The sequence below is a fragment of the Hyperolius riggenbachi genome, chromosome 5 (genome assembly GCF_040937935.1).
Source record: "Hyperolius riggenbachi isolate aHypRig1 chromosome 5, aHypRig1.pri, whole genome shotgun sequence".
In the NCBI taxonomy this organism is placed as follows: domain Eukaryota; kingdom Metazoa; phylum Chordata; class Amphibia; order Anura; family Hyperoliidae; genus Hyperolius; species Hyperolius riggenbachi.
Window position 1 is genome coordinate 249,525,839 of NC_090650.1, and position 23,579 is coordinate 249,549,417.

Below are 23,579 nucleotides of genomic sequence, written 5' to 3' on the forward strand. Positions count from 1 at the left end.
TCTGGAGGGTTTGTACAGACCCTGATAGGGCATCAATAAGAGTTATGTGGGCGCCCAGTACTTGATTGATGTTGTCCACCGAAGTGGCAAGTACACCCAGACAATCAGTGTTTGCGTCCATTTTGTATTTGGTCTGGCGTTCTGTAACGATCGGTGAAGCACAGAGAGGATCTGATTACCGGTGATCTGCAGTATCACTGGGAATACAGATATATACCAGATTATAAGTGATCTGCAGTCTCACCGATAATCCGATATACTAGCTAACCTCTGTTCACCTGAGTAGAGTGTAGTGTTTGGTGTAACAGTAACACTTTGAGGACTAGGCCTCAGTGCAGCAAGGAGTACTGCACAGATTCCTTCTGCAGACCTGAGCTCTCCAAGACGGGAGGAGTCAGACTGACAGTAGGAAGGATGTCTGGAAGTGACCCTCAGGAGGAAAGGTCGCTAACAGAGCGAGGAACCGCCTCTAACGGTAAGGTCGGTTCTCGAGGTCGGACAAGCCAGGTCGTACACACACGGACAGATAAAGTACAAGATCAGGAGGCAAAGGCGGAGTCTAAGTACAGGCAGGGTTCAGTAACGGGGTATCAGAAATATCGAGGTACAGAATCAGGAGGCTGAGGCGGAGTCTAGAAACGAGCCAGGGTTCGGCAACAGGGTATCAGAAATATCAAGGTACAAGATCAGAGTTCAGAAGGGTAGTCAAGGCAGGCAAAAGTCATAACAAATAATCACAATCAAACTAGTACTTTAAGCTATCAACAAAATCTAGCTAAGTGTAGGATTACAGCTCCAGCTGGTCCCGGCACACTTGTGGATCTGACTACGGATCTGGGTGCTTCCACATATGTGATCGCACGCCAGACAAAGAGCAAGTGAACAACCAGCAGTATATATACTCTAGGACCTTTCCAGGACCTCCCTAATTGCTGGTCCAATGAGAGCAGTGGAATTTGTCAGCTGACCCAGCTGGTCAGCCGACACCCTTCTAACTGCTATTTAAACTCTGCCTCTGTGCTCGCGCGCGTGTAAGTCTGAATCTTGGTGGACTATCAGTCCCAGCCACACCAGTACTGTCTTGCAATGTATCCAGTGAACTGAGTGCGGGAGCCGCCTCCGATGCGGATTCCGCCGCTCTGCCTAAGCGGCATGTGGCGTTTTTTCCGCGTTGTGACGCCATGCTGGACGCGGAAACAGCCGCCTCGCCTTGAGAGACAGCGGCTTTTCCGCGTTTCATCACAATAACATATAACTAATAAAACATCTTCCAATCTACGCTCAGCACATTCACTTTATGCATCTCCCTACTCCTCACAGGGCATCACTAACACTGCTTCCTCAATCAGGACCCTCATTTCACTATGCATTTGCTAGGCTGGGGGGCCCATCACCAAGGACTGCTTGAAGAGGGTGTGCACCCATCAAAACTATTATCAACTCTCCCCAATCTTGATTACTCATTGAACTGTCTCTTGACCCCACCCCCTGTCGTTTGTGGTGAAAGCTCCTGACCTGCGCACTGATCAGGCCCCCTATAGTACTGACAGCTACTGTTGCACTGGCACCTACAGCAGTGACGTGCTGGTGGCCTATTCTCCCCTGGGTCACCCACAGTGGCAGCTCACAAAACGATCTCCCAAGCATCCTCAAAAGACTCAGAGTATTGGCAACTCAAGCCTTTAATTACTGAGGTATGGATGAAGTCTGCACATTCCCAGGTTAAAGAAGTCCAAAAACTTTATTCACGAAACAGAGAGACACAGCATAAAAGCGGCTGACATGTTTCGGACCAAGTGTCTTTACTCATAGCCAAGTGTCCTTCCTCATAGCTCATAGCTTACTCATTGGTCCGAAACATGTCAGCCTCTTTTATGCTGTGTCTGTGATTGTAGATAACGTTTTTGGACTTCTTTAAAGGGATCATCAGGCATTTTTTTTTAAAAAAAGCTTTACTCACCTGGGGCTTTCTCCAGCCCCTTGCAGCCGACTGTCCCACACCGACCGCTCCACTCTCCGCCACCGTCCTAGTCTCCGCACACGGTGCAGAGGCCGAGGTTGTCCTTTCTGCACCTACGCGCAAACTGCCGCTGTCAATCAAGCCCAAATTCTACGCGGCTTGTAGAGATGACCCAAACCTCCGATTTTTGGTTCGCAAACCGGGTTCGCGAACTTCCACAAAAGTTTGGTTTGCACGAACCGCAATAGACTTCAATGGAGAGGCGAACTTTAAAGACTAGAAACACTTATGCTGGCCAGGAAAGTGATAAAAAGGATGTTTAAAGGGGTCTGACATCTGAGTTTTTGCATGGATGAGAGGGATAGACGCCAAAAGTCCCGGGGAAAAATCTGGATTTGACGCAAAGCAGCTTTTTAAGGGCAGAAATCACATTGAATGCTAAATTGCAGGCCTAAAGTGCTTTAAAACATCTTGCATGTGTATACATCAATTAAGGAGTGTAATTAGAATACTGCTTCACACTGACACACCAAACTCACTGTGTAATGCATCACAAACAGCTGTTTGTGTAGTGACGGCTGTGCTGGACTGGTGTGCACCACGGCAAGTGCAGGCCGTGGCGGTTTTCAAGCCCAGATGGTCGCCGGGCTGTGGTTGCTCAATGATAGAACAACAGTGACTGTCCAGCTGATCAAATTTGTTCTGTCCACAATTAAGCAACGACCTTATTATCTTGGGTGTGCCCCCCCCCCCCGAAACACTCATATAGCCGTCGGTTATTGCTTCTTTGTGATACGCAAGCCCCTTCACCGTGGCAAGGTAATAATCACGAAGGGGAATTGGCACATGTACATGCCTTTTGTTTTGTTGTTGCAGCTGCAGTGCAGCCAGAAAAATTAGGCAGGCATGTACAAGCACCAGAAAAAGTAGTATAGCGGCCGCTGCTAGCAGCGGCCTTAAAAATTCAGGAATACACTTGGAGTCCTGGACCCTGTTGGTGGTGGCAGAGAAGGCAGTCAAGCGGCGTGCGGGCAGAGGTGCTGTGTGGGGAGCGACTTAGTCTTGGGGCAGGCAGTCACACGGCATGCAGGCAGAGATGCTGTGTGTGGGGACTGACTTAGTCTTCGGGAGGGCAGTAGCCCTCCGGGATCCATGGCTCATTTATTTTGATAAAGGTGAGGTACTGAACACTTTTGTGACTTAGGCGACTTCTCTTCTCAGTGACAATGCCTCCAGCTGTGCTGAAGGTCCTTTCTGAGAGGACGCTTGAGGCAGGGCAAGACAGAAGTTGGATGGCAAATTGGGACAGCTCTGGCCAATGGTTAAGCCTGCGCACCCAGTAGTCCAAGGGTTCATCGCTGCTCACAGTGTCTACATCCACACTTTAGGCCAGGTAATCGGCTACCTGCCGGTCCAGGCGTTGGTGGAGGGTGGATCCGGAAGGGCTAAGGCGAGGCGTTGGACTAAAGAATGTCCGCATGTCCAACATCACCATGAGATCGCTGGAGCATCCTGTCCTTGCCTGCGTGGACATGGGAGAAGGATTACTGGCAGTGGTACCTTTATTGCGTTGTGCTGTGACATCACCCTTAAAAGCATTGTAAAGCATAGTTGCCAGCTTGTTCTGCATGTGCTGCATGCTTTCTGCCTTCAGGTGAGTTAGTAACATCTCTGCCACTTTGTGCCTAGTAGCGTGGCCACCCAGTACAGCTCATTCCCTTTGAGTTTTTTTATACGGGGGTCCCTCAACAGGCTGGACAGCATGAAAGACGCAATCTACACAAAGTTGGATCCAGACGTACTATACATCTTCTCTTGCTCTTCCTCAGTGACGCCAGGTAAGTCCTCCTCCTCCCCCCAGCCACGAACAATACCACAGGAACATTAAGCAGCACAAGCCCCCTGCAACGCCTGCTGCGGTTGTTCTTCTGCCGCCGCCTCCTCCTCATCCTCCAAAGAAACACCTTCCTCATCATCCAAAGAAACACCTTCCTCATCATCCGAGTCTGACTTCTCTTCCCCACACAACTCTTCCTCCTCCTCCTCCTCCCCCCTCTGTGCTGCCGCAGGTGTTGAGGAAACATCTGGTTCTAATGAGAATTGATCCCACAACTCTTCCTCCAGTAACTGTTCTTGTTCACGCTCCTTCACAGCTTGATCCACCACTCTGCGCATGGCACGCTCCAGGAAATAAGCGTACAGGATCAAGTCGCTGAAGGTGCCTTCACTGCGACTCACCAGGTTGGTCACCTCCTCAAACGGCCGCATGAGCCTGCATGCATTTCATATGAATGTCCAGTTGTTGGGCCAGAACATCCCCATCTCCCTAGAGTGTCTCCTCCTACTGTTGTTGTAGAGGTACTGGGTGATGGCTTTCTCTTGTTCTAGCAGGCGAGAGAACATAAGGAGGGTCGAATTCCAGCGAGTCGGGCGATCGCAAATCAGGTGTCTCACCAGCAACTTGTTTCTCTGCTGAATACTGGCAAAGTGTGCCATGGCCATGTAAGACTGCCTGAAATGCCCACACAACTTCCTGGCCTGCTTCAGGACATCCTCTAAGCCTGGGTACTTTGACACAAATCTTTGAATGACTAGATTCAGCACATGTGCCATGCAGTGTACATGTGTCAGCTTTCCCAAATTCAAAGCGGAAATGAGATTGCTGCCGGGATTGCTCTCCAGCTGGTGCGGGGTCAGCCACTGATCCACCTGTTTGTTAAGAGCAGCCAGGAGAGCTGCTCCAGTGTGACTCTCCACTTTGAAGCAAGACATGTCTAAGATGGCGTGACACCGTTGTACCCTGGCATGCAGCATAGGCCCTGAGGAGCTGGGGCTGTGTAGCTGGAGAGGAGATCGCAGCACCAGTAGAGTTGAACTGCCACTCAGCCATGGAGGAGGAGTACGACGACAGCAAAGAGGATCTAGAAGGAGGAGAGGAGGTGTCAGCAGGCCTGCCTGCAAGCCAGCGGTCACCAGGTTGACCCAATGGGCTGTGTAAGTAATGTACCTGCCCTGACCATGCTTGGCAGACCAGGCATCTGTGGTCAGATGGACCTTTGACCCAACACTGTGTGCCAGAGATGACACCACTTGCCTCTCAACTTTACAGTACAGTTTGGGTATCGCCTTTTTAGAGAAATAATTGCGGCCTGGTATCTTCCACTGCAATGTCCCAATGGCCACAAATTTACGGAAGGCCTCAGAGTCCACCAGCTGGTATGGTAACAGCTGGCGAGCTAACAGTTCCGCCAAGCCAGCTGTCAGATGCTGGGCAAGGGGGTGACTGGCAGAAATTGGCTTCTTCCACTCAGAGATTTCCTTCACAGACACCTGGCTGCTGTGGGCAGAGGAGCAGGAACCGCTCAAGGTCAGAGGCGGAGTGGAGGAGGGTGGCTGTGAAGGTGCAAGGGAGAAAGCGGCTGAAGTTGCTGCACCTGAAGGAAAGTGGCTTTTCTTTTGTGTGCTGCTTTTGCTCAGGTGCTCTTCCCATTGCAGTTTGTGCCTTTTCTGCATGTGCCTTCGTAAGGCAGTTGTCCCTACGTGGGTGTTGGCCTTTCCACGGCTCAAATTTTGGAGGCAGAGAGAACAGATGGCATTGCTCTGATCTGAGGCAGATACATTAAAACATTTCCAAACCGCTGAGCCCCCCTGGGGTGATGGCACTATGATGGCATCAGCAGCTGACGTTGAAGGGCATGTTGGCTGGCTGTCCATAGGTGGCGATACATGGCGCCGGACACTGCCACCAGCTGTTTCTGACGACGAGCTCCCCCTGCTTCTTTCAGTAACTCATCTCCTCCTACTCCTCTCGGACTCCCCCTCTGAACTGTCCCCCTGTTCATCTCCTCTATTGGGAACCCATGTGGCATCCGTATCATCGTCATCATCATAATCATCCTGCCCAGCTTCACTTGCCTCAGACACCTCCAAAACTGCACCAACAGCAGGTACTTCATTCTCCTCCTCACACGTTACGTCCATAGTGTCGCCTAACTCAGACATATGAGGTGGTGTAACTTGCTTAGCGCCTTCATCTGGTTGTAACAATAATGGCTGTGCATCAGTGATTTCCTCACCAAATAACTCCTGCGGACTTTCAAATGCAGCGGATGTGGTGCTTGTAGTAGCGCTGGTGGCTGCGGAAGATGAGGTGTTCTGTGTTAAATAGTCAACCATGTCCTGACAATCTTGGGAGTTGATGGGACATGCCTTCTTCTGAGCACTGTACTTTGGTCCAGGGCCGCACGAAATCACATCAGCATGACCTCGCACAGACCTGTCGGGTGGCCTTCCTCTGGGTCTGCCTCTACCTGTTTTGTCAGTTTTGTCCATAGGGGGGGGGGGGTGAAGTGAAAGGTATGCACTGACTTGACTAATACAATGTGCCGTCACACAGGTGCAGTTAACAGGTATGCATGGAGTGGTATATCTCACTGCGTGCACTCACGTAGGTAGGTGGGTGCACTGAACACAGCAGGTAGGTATATACAGTGATGCATATTACAAATGTGCACCTGTCACACACACGTACCGTGAACAGGTACAGTGACTGGTGGTATTAAATATCACACTGCATGTGCTCACGTAGGTAGGTGGGTGCACTGAAGTGAACAACAGGTAGGTATTGTTATACTTACGTGCCGCAGCTCCGTGGACGGCGTTCCCCGCTCTCTATGCGCGCGGGTGGCTGGCCGTAGTTTGTTGATCTCGGCCGGGGGGTGTGTACGTGGATACGCAATGGCGTCACACGTAATGTACGCATGCGCGGGGTTATGCCGTACGTTTGTACGCATGCGCAGGCGTTCGGATTTCGCGCCAAACGGGCTATAAAAGGCCAGCCCTTTCAAACAGACAGTGCTGTTCATTCTGACAGCTAGTGGTTACTCTTGCCTTGAGCTCCTGACCTGCTGCTTATTACTGATACTGCTTCTGACCCGGATTGTACCTGGATTCTGCCTCTGCCTGCCCTTTGACTCGGATTGTACCTGGATTCTGCCTCTGCCTGCCACCTGCCCTTTGACTCGGATTGTACCTGGATTCTGCCTCTGCCTGCCGCCTGCCCTTTGACTCGGATTGTACCTGGATTCTGCTTCTGCCTGCCACCTGCCCTGACCCGGACTTTACCTGGATTCTGCTCTTGTCTGCCGCCTGCCCTGACCCGGACTGTACCTGGAGTCTCTACATCGAGGTGTCACTGTTCTCCCAACCACTTCCTGAGGTTATCCCAGTTGTGACCTGGTGGGCACTAGGCCGCAACAAGTCCATCATCCCTTGCCTCTGGTGAAGACCCGTGGTCACTTAGATCCACATCTGGGCAACCCCTTGGGTTAAGTGGAAGGGTCAACAGCGTCCGAAGATTTCTCAACCTAACAGGTATATGCAGTGATGGGTATTACAATGTGCACCTGTCACACACAGACAGGTACCGGACAGGCACAGTGACACTGTGTGCGCTCACGTAGGTAGGTGGGTGCACTGAAGTGAACAACAGGTAGGTACATGCAGTGATGGGTATTACAAATCTGCACCTGGCACAGTAGTAATTATACCACCAAGGGGCCAAAAGCCAGCTGCGACTGACTGACTGACAGGACTGTATATAATGCAAGTGGGCCACACAAAAAAAAAAAAAAATAGATCACAAGAACAAGATTAGCTCTCAAAAGAGCTGTTGAGGGGTGCTTTTTAGCAATAAGAATCAGCAAGGAGCAAGCTAAGAAGCCTACAAGAGCCTAACTAAGCTTTCCCTATAGGTCTCTGCACAGCAGCTCTCCCTTCTCTAATTACTGCAGGCACACGAGTGAAAAGCCTGACGCTGCCTTCCTTTTATAAGGGGGGAGTGGCTCCAGGAGGGAGTGTAGCCTGATTGGCTACAATGTGCCTGCTGACTGTGATGTAGAGGGTCAGAGTTGACCCTAATGATGCACTATGGGGGCGAATTCGAACTTCCGGAAAAGTTTGCGGTTCTCTGTGAACGCGAACCACAGACGTTCACCGGGAACCGTTCACCGGCGAACCGTTTAGGCCATCTCTAGCGACTTACTGCGCAGGCGGAGAACTACTGCGCCTGCCTATAAATGCCTGGCCTATAAATCTGTGCATAAAACCTGCCCTACCTCCATCTCAAGCTTGTTCACAGGTATACACCAGGTCATTTCCTCTGGTCCTCTAACGACCTTTGCTTAACTACCCCATGCGTTTACCACTCCCATGCGCACCTGCAGGATCTCTCAAGAGCCAGCCCCACCCTCTGGAACTCCCTTCCATAGCCCATCAGACTTGCTCCATCCTTCAACACATTCAATCAAGCCCTCAAAACCCACCTCTTTAAGATGGCCTACCCACCCCCAACATACAGTAACTATCTACTGAATATTTATTGAACACCCCTACCTAGTGTGTCCACCTCTCCCTCCCTCTCCATAGATTGTAAGCTTTTGGCAGGGTCCTCCCTTCCCTAGTGTATTGTACATGATTGTACGCTCTTTTCCTATGACCGCCACGTACTTATATTACTGGACCTACCTAACCAAACTGTCCAAAACTGCATGATCATGTATTTTGTACCGTTTGCCTTGTATAGCTTTGTCCTGTGCTGTATAACCTTGTTACATTTGTCATCCTTTGTATCATTGTATTTATTATTCAGCACTGTGTAATATGTTGGCACATTATAAATACAATAAATAATAATGACAATAAAAAGGACAGCAGAAGAAAAAAAGAGGGAATGGAAAATGTGGATCCAAACCTGTGATATAGTCTCAGAAGAATAGAATCTGGGAAGAAGTAGGTTGATTTGGTGCAGTGATTGGCTACCAGCATTCTACAGTAAAATATTTATTGGTGGTGTGACATTGGATTGGGCATTGATAATGAAGTTGAAAAGAGGATGGAAGGTAAACATTAAAAAGATCAAATTAAGCATTGATAAGGATGTTAGTGGTTGTGGGTAGGATGAAGAAAGGTAAGTTTCAATGGTTAGGAGGCAGCAGTGTAGCAATTGGGAATGCAGAGGTTGTGACTGCACCAGGGCCCCTGTACCCGAGGGGCACACATTGAGCCCTCCTCCAGCTGCCGCATTAGCTCTTTATTAGTGTTGTAGTGTAATGATCACCTCTACAAGTGCTTTGAATAGTGTTAATATTTAGCAAACCATTCCTTTTTCCTCTGCTTACACCTCTCTCACACAGTGGCTGTCCTTGGAGAGCCAGATCTGGCATCATTAAAAGGTGCCATACATCTAGTGACTTGGTGGCCGATTGTCCATCCGATTCAATAATTATTATCGAATAGGATTAAAATTGTTGCCGCCAAGTGCATGCCCGATCGACAATGTGACCAATTTCTGGGCCGAGCATGTCGATTGGACATGCTGCAAGATGTCAGGCCATTGTGGTCAATGTGAAGTCACACACGCAGCGGCAGGTATACAACTAATGAAAGACCGGCGGGTTGGGAAGATGGATGGCCAGCAGGACACAGGACATGTAATGTATAAATGCACACATGTATGTGTACATGTACATTTATACATTAGGTAGGCAGCAGTGAGGTGCGGCGGACTCTGACGATTCCCAAGAGATTTCATGCTGAACTTGATGGGGAATCGGCCTGTGGTGTATGAGCAGCTGACAGATCTCTTTTTTAATCAGATTCGATCAAAGAGAGATTTGTCTCTTGGTCGAATCTGCACAACATCGCTAGATGTATGGACGTCTTAAAGAAAACCTGAACTGAAAATAAAAAGTCAAAATATCCATACACAGGTCATACTTAACTACTGTGTAGTCTATTCCTCAATCTCTTTCTTCTCTCCTGCATCCAATTTGTCCACTGTGATCAATGGAATTCTCCGTCCTCCATTTTAAAGAAAGGCCAATACCCCATAACAGCTTCCTGGTCAGCACACTGTTAAACTGTAATATCATCCACTTGAGCCATAGGGAAACATGGACATTACTTTGCACATTCACTTGTAACTGATAGCTGCTTATATTTAAATAAAAGCAACTGGTATATTTCAGTTCTGAAAAAATATTCTCAGAACTGGAAGGGATCACTGTAAGAAGAAAATGGTGAGCTTCTGAGAGGAACTGATGTTGAGGTTAGTATGTAATAATCATTTGCAGCTACGTCATGTGTTTATTTTAAATAATTTTACTCGCTTCAGGTTCCCTTTACGGTTGCTCAGTTAGGATCACATATTGTTTTAAAGGAGGAGAGTGTAAGTTTACATATCAGAAAAAGAGATGATATGTAAGATGCTATTTTTTTCAATTTAAAGGCAGATTGCATGCACGTTGGCCAAATCAAATTCTGCAGCAACTGCATTTAAATACCCCAAATCCAAGCTGCATGCCATTAACATTAAATCTGCATGCAAGTCAGGAAAACAGCATTTCATTGATCATCTCTAACAATAAAATGAGTAAGTAGTAGCAGTAGGGTATTGTACCGTGTTAGCCATCAGTAAAAGCAAGAAGTTTTAAATCAGGATGATACCATTTATTGGCTAACTACAAATGAATAAGAATAAACAAGCTTTCGGCCTTGCAGCCTTCGTCAGGTTTACATCCTGTTAGTTTGCAAGCTGGTGGTACAGACAGCTTATATACATGCAACATCAAAAGGGAAAACAGATATTTTTTTCAAGCATAAATACATCATTAACATGCCTTAATACAAACAGACCATCTAAATGGGGTAAGATAAGGATCCTTGTTTACTCCATTGCTCACAGACCTGGTATTAGGATTGACCCAGAGGTATCGTAAATTCTTAGTTCACAAGTTCAGCTAGAGTGGCTGAGACAGTTCATATATCATTAATCTCATACCAATATAGAAAGTTGTTGTCCTTATTCAAACCCTTCTGCACAGCTTTGATCCAATTTATAAATTTTGTTTCTGCTATTAATCAGTCATTTGACGTTTTGAAGCCGCCCTTCAGGGCAGTGACACGAAGATCATCCATGCTGTGTCCATTGGACCGAAAGTGTGTAGCAACTGGGAGTCCAGATTTGGTATCATTAATAGTGTGCCTGTGTCCATTCATACGTTTGCGCAGAGTTTGTCCAGTTTCTCCCACGTACATAACATTGTGGCATTTAGCACACATGATCAGATATACCAGATTGGTGGACCTACAGGAAAATTTACCTTGTACTCTGTACTCCTGTTGTGAACCTGGTATCGTTACCCTGTCAGTGGAGTAAATGTGTCTGCAGGTCCCACATATTTTTTGTCGGCAGGGTGATGTTCCGTTTTGTTGAGGCCTATTCAAAGAGCTCCTGACAATCATCTGTTTTAGATTGTGTGGTTGCCGATATGACAAGAGTGGAGGTTTAGGGAATATCGTTCTCAGTCTGTGATCCTTGTGTAAAATGGGATGAAGTTCCTTAGCAATCCTCCTTAAGATTTCCAGGTGTGGGTTGTAGGTGACAGCCAAAGGGACACGTTCCTCTTTCTGGTTTTGCTTATATTTCAGGAGTTCAGTCCTGGGGATGTTGCTGGCTTTCCTGATTTGGGCCTCAGCCATGGGAGGACTGTAACCTTGTTTAATGAAAGTGTTCTTAAGGTGATCCAGGTGTTTTTGTCTCTGTCCATCCTGTCAGAACAAATCCGGTTGTACCTTATAGCTTGGCTGTAAATTATAGAGTTCTTAATGTGCTTGGGATGAAAACTGTCATATCTTAGGTATGTGGGACGGTCTGTAGGTTTGCGATACACAGAGGTTTGTATGTTGTTACCCCTGATGTATATGGTGGTGTCCAGAAAGTTAATCTCTGTGTGAGAGTAGGTAAGTTTCAATTTGATTGTAGGATGGAAGGCATTGAAGTTCCTGTGGAACTGGAGAAGATCATCCTCACTTGCGGACCAGATGATTAAAATATCATCAATGAAGCGGAAGTAGGCCAAGGGTTTTATGCCACATGCATTGAGGTATTCCTCTTCGATTTTGGCCATGAATAGATTTGCATACTGTGGAGCGAATCGCGAACCCATTGCCACGCCCATCTGCTGTAAATAGAGGTCCTGTCCAAAAGTGAAATAATTATGAGTGAGAATGAATTTGATCAGTCCAGTAATAGGCTTTACAGGTATGCCCTGACCCTGAAGATATTTACGGCAGGCCGCAATACCATCATCATGGGGAATGTTCGTGTACAGGGACTCCACGTCCATCGTGGCCAGTATGGTTCCCTCAGGTACTGGGCCGATGGCTGTCAGTTTGTTCAGGAGGTGGGTGGTATCCTGTAAGTAGCTGGGTCTTTTACAGACAAGAGGTTTCAAGATGTTTTCCAGCCACCCTGAGATGTTCTCTGTAAGAGTTCCGCTCCCTGAGATTATAGGCCTGCCTGGGTTTCCCGAAAGCTTGTTTATTCTTATTCATTTGTAGTTAGCCAATAAATGGTATCATCCTGATTTAAAACTTCTTGCTTAAAATGAGTAAGTTAGGGATAATTTTAGGTTGGTGTCATACAGTTATTCGATTAGCCTTTGGCGAACATGATGATGGGAATCACTGAGACCAGTGACACAATCACTATCAGGCAGAAAAGATCCAAAAAGAAAATAAACCGAGCAGCAAAAATCTGGGATGTGTACTGTGTTCAATGCTTTTCTATAGACATTGCCTCTGCAAGGTTAGCCTTGGAAAGTTCTGCAATAGAGAACATGCATTTTTGAAAGGCACTGTGCTGAGTAGGGGTTATAAAACATATTCAGAAGAGCTGCAATTAACCAAATGGAAAAAGTTAGATTTTTTTTTCGAGAACTCTAAAAGGTGTGGGGATTGGTTTACTTTACAGTTATGCTGACCTGACATATATGCGGTGTGAAATCTTTCTCTTTTATGGTTCTCTCTTTGTTTTTCCAAAGTAACATCAAGGAAGCCAAGGCAATGAGAAGTGCTAAAAGTCCTGCCCAGGTGCTGTTTAAACAAGAGAAACAGAACATTAATCAAACGTTAAAATGATGCAGTCTTGAAAGTCTTATTTCAGCTATCCATTTTTTTATGCATATGATAGCAAAGTGTGTGTTAATTAGCAATAAACAATGTTTTGTGCGTTGTATGTCTGGACTTTGTGTGATAAGTATATTAAAATGATCTGGCTGGGTAACCAGCCCCTGTACTGTCATTTCCTGTTGAGATAACAGTGCAGTTTTACTGGAGAGAAAGCTGTCCAAACAACTCCCCCCAACCAACATGCGGCAGATCAGGGAGGAGGCATATACCATATTTTCCTGTAGGCACAGATCACCTGATCCATAGTAATGATAACAAATTCAGAAATTACCTAACAAAAAAAAAAAAGAGTAAAGAAAAAATGTAACATAACTTTTTTTTGTCATTAAAGGAATAATATCCAGTTCAAACATCACAGTAATTTAAAAAGCATTTAATAATAATGTTATAATAATCTGTCCTGCCGGTGAACTTGTCCCTGTTTTGTGAAGAAGTACCAAGCTAGCTTGTCTCGCCTGATGGGTGGTTCCTGATGTTAGGAAGATAGATCTGGTTGAGATGCTGGACGTGGATGCTTCTTTTAGCTAGTATATGGCATTGTCCAGGGGAAGTTGCATGGCTGTATAGAGTACTCTCCATTTATTTGTGAGTATGCTAAAGGTACATTCCAACAGGTATGAGCTCCACAGTTTGGAATCCGCATTTTGAATGAAACAGAGCCTTTAAAGGACACCCGAAGTGAGAGGGATAGAGGGATATGGAGGGTGCCATATTTATTTCAAACTGTAAACGATACAAATTACCTGGGTGACCTGCTGATCCTCAGCCTCTAAAACTACGTACAAGCATCCAACACCAGGTGCACGAACAACACCATGACATGGCCGACACCATGACAAACTGTTTACATGACTTGTATTTTCCGCGCACCAACCAATTGAATGACCAATTCATTTACAAACAGCATGCGCAATAGAAATGACGGACTGCACGACATGGCCTCATTCAAAACAGGTACATCTTTCAAACAACGTTATACACATGTGGACAACTGCACACTATCAGCCCAAAAGGGCAAAGCGCTTGTTATCAGTTGCTCGTCAGTTGCCACGGGTACACACACCTCATTGTTGTCCAACAGACCCAAATCAGAAGACAATCAGGCTTGGGCGGCTTGCCCAAGTGCATCTGCTATAGGTGGAGAGACAAGAGTGTTTCATTTGGAATGCGGGTTCTGAACTGTGAAGCTCAAACCTACAATCCACCATACATTGGGCTCTGCTTACCCCCATGACTAACTCAGGCCTTCGCTGAGAGTAAGGTTGCATCACACGAAAGAGAGTGAAAACCCATTATCACTAACAAACACAAAAGGGTACAGAGAAGCACAAAAGCACAGAAAATGTTTGTTTTAAAAAACCAGAGCACCAAACACCACTTTCCAGCGGCATTAATATATATTTTGGGTACTCCAGCTGTGAAATTTCATAATACCTAGCTTGTTGCCATCTGCCTTGTTTCCTCACTCTCCTTCTGCTGCCTTCTTCTTAATATAAGATTGACATAATGTTAATGGGACTTCTTAATAGTTAAAGAGACACTGAAGCGAAAAAAAATATATGATATAATGAATTGGTTGTGTACTATGAATAATTACTAGAAGATAAGCAGCAAAGAAAATATTCTCATACTTTTATTTTCAGGTATATAGTGTTTTTTCTAACATTGCATCATTCTATAATATGTGCAGATTACACAACACTCAGCATTCAAAATGAGTCTTTCAGAGCAGTCTGTGAAGTAATGAACTCTCCTCTGGCAGAGGAAAAGTAAACAGTTCAATTACAGTTGAGATAATAAAAGTCAGATAACAGCCCTCTCCACGACTAACTTAGTCGGAGAGCTTAATGGCTTGTTTGCATAGAGATAACAACTGGAGTTTCTCAACTCTTCCTGTACTGGAAACAATTAGACTGATGTATCTGATCTTAATGTTTTATTTCTTAGCTGTACTACACATACAAATCATAATATCATAATTTTTTTTTTGCTTCAGTGTCTCTTTAACCTCCCTGGCGGTTAAATTTTTTTGCCAAATTGGCAAAAAAACTTTTTTTTTTTTATTTTGTTTTTGTTTCATGTAAAGCTACCAGAGTGGTAGCTACATGAAACACCACTAGAGGGCGCATGTGTCCCTCTAGTGCGATCGTCGCCGGCATCTATAGCAAACAGGGGAACGCGTATACAACGCGTTCCCCTGTTTGGCTTCTCCTGTCGCCATGGCGACGATCGGGATGACGTCATGGACGTCAGCCGACGTCCGGACGTCAGACACCTCCGATCCAGCCCATAGCGCTGCCCGGAACTCATTGGTCCGGGCAGCGCAGGGCTCTGGCGGGGGGGGGGGGGCCCTCTTTCGCCGCTGCGTGCGGCCGATCGCCGCAGAGCGGCGGCGATCAAGCTGTGCGCGCGGCTAGCAAAGTGCTGGCTGCGCGCACAGCAATTTACAGAATAAAAATCGCCCCACCAGGGGCTGAGATCTCCCCCTGCGCGGCATAGCCCGAGCTCAGCTCGGGCTTACCGCCAGGGAGGTTAAGCCAGGTGAGGAAATCAATGAACTAAACAAAAATAGTTGACCGGCACCATCCAAGTAAGTATAATGCTCTTTTATTTCAGATAAACATCACAGCAAAATAGCATCAGTGACGTTTCGAAGCGATGGCTTCTTTATCAAGCTCTGCTGAGTGTGTACGGTACACACGCAGGAAAGCTTGATAAAGAAGCTGTCACTTCGATATGTCACTGATGCTATTTTGCTGTGATGTTAATCTGAAATAAAAGAGCATTATACTTACTTGGTTAGTGCCGGTCAACTATTTTTGTTTTGATACTGATCTGGTGTGCTACCAGATCCACCTTGGACATCCTAATTTTTTTCCACGGAGGTGTTCTTCTCTTACTCACTTGAAATCAACAAACTAAAAATACAGAGATTTTACCACTGAGAGCCTCGTAAGAAACATTAAATAATTTATATAATTGTAAATAATTACTCTACATTATATAAATATTCAATTAAGGTTAAACTGACCCTTTAAATATGTTGGGGAAGCTATGGGTGAGATCATTTCAAATGCCTGTAGGTCTGATATTCAGAAAAACACCCTTTGTCTTTTAATCTTTACTGATAAATGTTGTATAAAATATCACACATAACAAGTCACTGACATAGTATTACAAGATAGAAACTAAGTGCCTGAGCCCACTAACGCAGTCCGCTTGTGTCTGCTTTTCAGTTACACATCAATGTTACAGATGCTGAAAAGCGGACAGAAGTGGACACAAATGCATAAGGGCTCTTTTTTACATTAGGGCAGATTTTGTGCGTTAACGCAAACGGCTAACGTTTGCGTTAACCAAGGTAAGATGAAAGTCCATAGACTTTCATTTTACCTTTCACACCCGACGCTGCGTTTCGATGCGTTGCGGTTCCGATGCACCCGGGCGCAGTTTTTCATCCAACGCACCTGCGAGCAGGCGTTTTCCGTTGGGTTTAATTACCAGCTACCGCCGCTGATTGCGTCGCACCGCAGATACCCGACGACACGCCGCAGGCAGACAACGCGTGCAGGAGAACGGCTCCTGCACGCGTTGTCTAATGTGAAAGAGCCCTTAGTGGCCCTTAGTAGCCCTTCTGCTATTATCAGTTACTGATTAACAACAGCAAATCAACCATCCATTTTACTAATCTACAATTAATAGAAACAGTACAGAAAGATACTGAATAAATGTGAACTCAATTTGCAAGTTTAATTACCGTAATCTTTTTTTAAAATAAACAAGAGGCATAAACACATTACAATAAAAATTACAGGCCATCTATTTCTTCAGTGTTCTCTCAATCCCGACTTCCTTTTGCATGTGAACTTTTCACTTGTTATTTGTTCTAGACTAGTAAAATGGTTATAAGGGCACAGGGATTACTCGGCTAATAATAGTACACATGACATTTGTTCTCAACACTAAAACAAAAAGCTTTTATATTATTAGAAAGCTGAAAAGAGCATTAAAAAGTCAACACTGTGATCTTGTATTTCATCCTTAGGATCAGAAATATTGAGAAATATTTACGGGGATGAAACATATGAGCTATAAAAAATGCTTAGCAAAAACAAAATGTTCAGGAATATCCATCTACAATAATTATTACATAAAGGGAACCTTTCCTGACCCAGTAATATAAACCAACACTTTGGCTGGTTAGAGTGCATGATTAAGTTTCAAGCAATACCTTTATTTCCACTGCTGATGCTAACAAAACCCTAATGCTGGGAATACACGTTTCGTTTTTGCCTTCGTTTTAGCCTTCGATTCGTTCAGTAAACGAATCGAGTGTTGAAAACGTATGTGAAAATAGTCATAATCTCATTATAGTTTCGATTAATAGACCCCAAAAACGAACGACTAGTGATCGAACATGTTTGATATTATCTCTCTTTATCCATCTAATCGAGCCATTGATAGGCTTGATGGCTGTTCAGATCGATTATATGTTCGTTTATGTTAGTCCGTCCCTGTAAAAAGGGATTTTCGTTTCGTTTCTTTGCAGCCTTCGATCATTGGAAAAACAAAACCATCAGAATCGAAAAAAAAAACGAAACCGTGAGTGGTGATATTAACCGTACGTTCGATTATTTCAGGAACGAAAAGGACAAAAAGCACAATCGAAACGAAGGCTTAAACGAAGGCAAAAACGAAACGTGTATTCCCAGCATTAGAGTCTCCTCAAAACATCCATTAACAGGAGCTTGGGAAATTCCATGATAAAAGGACTCTAAAATGATTTAAATGCCAAGCATAGTTGCTTACATTTGCTTCTGGAGGGAATTAGAAGCTAGTGAAGAAGTTTTCAGAGAGGAGCAGCAGATGATAAGAAGTGATGAATAGATCTAGCTACCTCATTCATGATGGAGGAGACAGTCTGGTTATTGGACTGCCAGAAAAGCGGATGTTGTACTAATCGAGGTGTGAGATTATAGAGTATTAATTATTAGTTTAGTAGTTTCTGCAGACAAGATCTGCACCAGTAAGGGGAAGAAAGGATCAATAATAATAGGAAAAAAATACAGTATTAATTTATATTATCAAAAATGAACTCAATTAAATACAGTATAGCTTGTGTGGTCCTTGGGTTTCCACAGGGTTAGGGGGGAAAGGGTTTTTTGTCAAGTACGAGAAATATGTTTAAGCAACCCTGGATATTGAGCCAGTGCTGTGGCACCGCCTCCAACTGCATACAAATGGGGACAGAGTTGGCAACTTACGCTCCCCGGGCGCCCATCTGGTGAGGAGGACGGTTGGACGGTGTCCATGCCATCCCAAAAAAGGCCTGGTGATGGTGTCGAGGGATGCCAAAGGACGAGCTGAATAGTTCATTGCTAGATCGATGTGCACATGAGTTTAACAAGTACTCTGCCAAGGTTTCAGACATTTGTAAATATGCATTCAAAAGACCTCAAGATACAGGAAGACCAGTGTTTGTAAAGGTGCTGTGTTCAATTTTTTTATTGAAGTCCTCTGCCTAAAGATATTTCAACAACAGTCACATTGCTTTTACCGCCTGTTTAGCCAAGTATGAGGTTTTCCACTAAGCATTAAATGATGCGGCTATAGCAAGCCCTACAATTCAATCAATAAGTTCATGCAAACAGCTTAAATGGCTTGTGTCTCACAGCAATTAGTCTAATACAAGCTCTGAGGTAACTGTCACAATATATAGATGGTGGAAGCTGCCACTAGTTGCTTTGCAATGGGCATTTGCACTGTTTTAGTAAACATACCAGAATTAGGAAAACATTGAGTAAAACTGGAATTTCAGTTATCAAAATCTGTTTTTGTAGTGATGTTTTTAATCTACTTTCTGCCACCTCTGTTCCCTTCTGCATTTCCAGACAATGTTTCAGCTGTTAGCTGCTTGGTTCCAACGTGTTTCTGAATCCAATTCCTCACTTAAGCAGCACCAATATTGATTTTATTTCTGTTTTGATTATTAAGCTGGCAGTTCCACAGAGCATGAAACAAAAAATGCAGACCAATAATTTAACTCCCTCATTTCTGTAGCTGGCAGTGTATTGTAAAATAAGTGGTTGGCGGGGTGTCTGGATTCAGCTTTTAAAATCTGTTGATGGAACCATTTGGCAAGAAAAAAGCAACAAATTATGGACACAAAAACAAGCAGTGATAAATTACAAAATTAAAGGTACTTCAGCACATCTCTAAAAAAGCCTATTTTGCATTCCCTTGATAACAGCTGTGATTGTTTTCCAAGAAAACAACCTTTTTAAAAAGGGGCATTGGCATTTATTTTACATCATAAAATGGATGATAGTTTCATATACACATCTTTTTTGAAGTCTATGTTACTCAAAATGAATATAGCTCATTTTAGAAGTTGACACTGTCAAAATAAACCGTAGCACAGGTTCTCAAACTTTTTTTGGGTCAGGGCACGCTTGATGACTTTGAAATGTTTTCAATGCACCTCCATTCGCTTAACAAACAAACCTTACCTATCCAGGCCAAGGCGCACTGATCAGTCGCTCCACCCTGATTCCTCTGATGTCCAACTTCTACCAGGGCTGCCAGGACTAAAGGTTAACTGGCAGGTAATGCAGCCACATTGTACATCTATGTGCAGTTGCATTACCTGTTGGCAATGCACAAAGGATGGGGATGAAAGCTGAGGCACCCCTGGGAGGTGCCACAGCACCCCGTTTGAGAACACCTACCATAGCACTAAATACAGGACTACATATACACCCATTCCATCTACAAGGTGCATTTGGAATCGTTTTCTGTCAATTTGATTCAACAATGTAAAATGATTCAATTTAAACGGATATAACATCTCAGTATGAGAAGTATTTCATACAGATATCCCAGCATCTATGCTCATGAAGGACTTTTAAGCAAGTCACTTTTTGATGGCTATTCATTGTTGTAAGTTAATAAAAAAGGCAGTAGTGTAGTTCAAGCTCATTCCCTGTGTGGCCTCACTAGTGTTTTCAGTCACTATTGTTATAGTGTCCAGTGAAACACTCGTTTGTGCCACGTGGAACCTAAAACATAAGCCTGCAGGATGTTCATAGCTCCAATCACTACTACCACCACCACCTTTAATTCTTGATAAGGAACATTTGCCATCTCCTCCCTGTAACTGGATCTACCCCCCGATCTACCAACCCCCTGAAGTAACCAATGGAGAAGCAGTCCTAGATGCACCTAACAGGAGGGAAATAATAGGTATTTAAAAGCAGAAAAAAAGTGATGTACATGATTGAAAATTGTTGGAGAAATTGTCATTCTCAAAATAATCATGAGTTACGTAAGGTTTGCATGAGGTTGAGCTGGGGTGCAGATATTAACCACTTCACCGCTGAGGGGTTTTACTCCTTGAACACCAGAGCAATTTTCACCTTTCAGCGCTCCTTCCATTAATTCGTCTATAACTTTATTATTACTTATCCCAATGAAATTAACTATATCTTGTTTTTTTCGCCACCAATTAGGCTTTCTTTAGGTGGGACATTATGCCAAGAATTATTTTATTCTAAATGTGTTTTAATGGGAAAATAGGAAAAAATGTGGGAAAAAATTATTACTTTTCAGTTTTCGGCCATTATAGTTTTTAAATAAAGCATGCTACTGTAATTAAAACCCATGAAATGTATTTAACCATTTGTCCCGGTTATAAAACCATTTAAATTATGTCCCTATCACAATGTTTGGCGACAATATTTTATTTGGAAATAAAGGTGCATTTTTTTCAGTTTTGCATCCATCCCTAATTACAAGCCCGCAGTTTATAAAGTAACAGTGTTATACCCTCTTGACATAAATATTTAAAAAGTTCCGTCCCTAAGGTAACTATTTATGTTTTGTTTTTTTTATTGTATTTTTTTTTTTTAATTACAAAAAAAAAATAAAAAAATTGGGGAGTGTGGGAGGTAATGAGTTAATTTATTGTGTAAATGTAATGTTTGTTTATGTAAAATGCTTTTAGGGTGTAGTTTACTATTTGGCCACAAGATGGCCACAGTGTGTTTGTTTACATGCGACCTGTAAGCGTCCTTCCGGACGCTTACAGGAAGCAGTAGGAGGCTGGGAGAATCACTATGATCGCGCTGTTTCTAATAGAAGCAGCGCAATCATTGCGGGGGCTTAGATCAACGAACGGGAATGGATTTTCCCGTTCATTGATCTCCGTGCGAGCAGGCGGCGGCGTGCACGAGCGGCGGGTGCGCGCGCACGAGCAGCGGGAGCGCGGACAGCGGTGGTAGCGCGGAAGGTACGGATTTCTCCGTCCCTGGTTTTTTAGGGGGGAAAAAGGGACAGAGAAATTCGTACCGCGGGGGTTTAAGTGGTTAATTGTTGACTGCAGTACTGCTTTAAAGTTAACCTTAAGTCAGGAAAAAAAAGGAGTTTTACTCACCTGGGGCTTCTACCAGCCCCCTGCAGCAGTCCTGTGCCCTCGCAGCCACTCACTAATCCTCTGGTCCCCCGCTGCCAGCTACTTTCGTTTTTGCTGACAGGCCCGTCAGGACTGGCTACGCTTAGCTTTTTCCGCATTCCCGACTGCAATTAGCGCTATTGCGGACCGCAACGCGTACACAAATACGCGTTGCTGCATATCTATGCGTTCGTAATGCGACAATAGTCGGGAATGCGGAAAAAGCTACGCGTGGCCAGTCCTGACGGGCCTGTCGGTAAAAACGAAACTAGCTGGCAGCGGGGGACCAGAGGATTAGTGAGTGGCTGCGAGGGCACAGGACTGCTGCAGGGGGCTGGTAGAAGCCCCAGGTGAGTAAAACTCATTTTTTTCATGGCTTAAGTGTCCCTTTAAGAGGACAGATGATTAGTTTAGTAGGTTAATGGCCAAAGTCATATGTGATTACTCCTGAAGACCTGCAATCAGTCACTAATTAATGGAACATAACTCTTGTGGTTTCCAATACAGACTATTTTCTGCAGATGAGATTAATCACAGTGTTGTGAAAACATGCGATTAACTGCAGCCAAATGCTACTGTGGAGCTCACTCCGCAGAGAGCTCATTGTTCCATCAGTTAGCAATTGATCTCAGATCTTCAACAATCAATTGCTTAGGATTTTAGTGGCTTGGCTGAGATACTAAGAAAATCCCCAGTAAGGTCAACCCAGTAAGGTCACTCTCATTCTAGTATGGAAAGTTTAATGAGGGCTGAGAGAATCACATCAGAAGCTTTTCTTTCTTTATTACTGACTGTTCTGATCTGATACACTCATTGAAATAAATATCTTATACATTTAAAACATAACATTGTTCATATATTGTTATCTGCAACGCAAATTGTGTTGCAGATAAGTTTCACATTGTGAGGGGTAAGATAATGTGGATTAGCTTTCGTTTCATGAGAGTAGATATAATAATGAGTCTAATGCATCTAAAAATGCTCTAGACATCCTGCTAGCAGCAGTCATTCACAATGATTTAGTGCACGAGGGTGCATGTGCACAAGGGACGGGGTGTGTGCACGATCGCAGTGGGGGTGGTTTTTAGTGCTGTACGTAAGTCTCATGTCCAGGAACCTACAATGTAACTAATTTGGAGGGGAGACTTACGTTCCAAAAACATTAAGTGGTTAACATGTGCTGCTTGCTCCCGGTAACATTATCAGAATTTACACAATTTGTGCAATGCGCTATATACATAAAAGTAGTGCTTGTTACGTAGTTTGGGTAAATGCCACTAATCTTAACATGCGCTATCTCCACACATTTAGATTAAAGTGAACCCAAGCTGAAGTTTGGGTTCAAAACAAGTTCTTACCCTGAAGAGAGGAAAGCCTCAGGATCCTATTGAGGCTTCCCTCTTTAGTCGGCAGCCCTCCATTGCAAAGCGCGGTCCCCCTCCAAATTGGGGGCGCAGAGCTTCACTTCCATATTAATGACCGCACTGTAGCCTTGCAAGCCCGCCTGCTCATGCGCAGTAGCATGGAGCCCGTGGCTATGGCTTACTGCACATGCACGGGCGGCCTTAGTCAGCTATTGCGCGACCATGAATAAGGAAGAGGAGCTGCGTGGCCCCGATCTGATTAACGACAATCATTGTTGCTAACCTTCGAGGGGGCCGCGTTCAGCAACAGGGGACATTAGAATAGAGAGGAAAGCCTCAATAGAATCCTGAGGCTTTCCTCTCTTTAGGTAAGTATCTCATTTTGTGTAGCCGAGCTTCCGCTTGAGTACACTTTAATGTTCTTTAGTGAATTAACCCCCAGATGTGTTCAAATCTAGGGGTGAGTGTTTTTAAATCTCAGAGCACAGACATGCGCAAGTAAATTTTATGGATTTTAGATATCTCAGAATTTAAATGTACATTCATGTCTGTTCACATTCAAAGGGTTTGTAAAAATCCTAAAAATATAGATTATACCCTCTAAAAAATGAAAACAGATGTAAGCAGAAATATCATTCTCAGCATTGTGTGTTCTCAGAATCCAGCTAGAGTTGTTATTAAACCTTTAGTAAAACTAGACAGACCTGAGCACTTAAAATAAAATGACTTTTAGTGAAGCATACAAAAAACAAATGTGCAGCCTGTGTGGGCAGAC

At 44.4% G+C, this 23,579-nt stretch overlaps 1 protein-coding gene across 4 annotated transcripts in view; it reads right to left on the reverse strand.

The window, feature by feature from the left end:
* PIGN (phosphatidylinositol glycan anchor biosynthesis class N) overlaps nucleotides 1-23,579 on the reverse strand; it is a 385,079-nt gene that overhangs the window by 115,198 nt on the left and 246,302 nt on the right. For all 4 annotated transcript variants that reach the window (XM_068236754.1, XM_068236755.1, XM_068236753.1 and 1 more), the window contains exon 19: nucleotides 12,784-12,895. In XM_068236754.1, coding sequence (XP_068092855.1) covers nucleotides 12,784-12,895 — 112 coding nt within the window. The remainder of the gene's footprint in view (nucleotides 1-12,783; nucleotides 12,896-23,579) is intronic.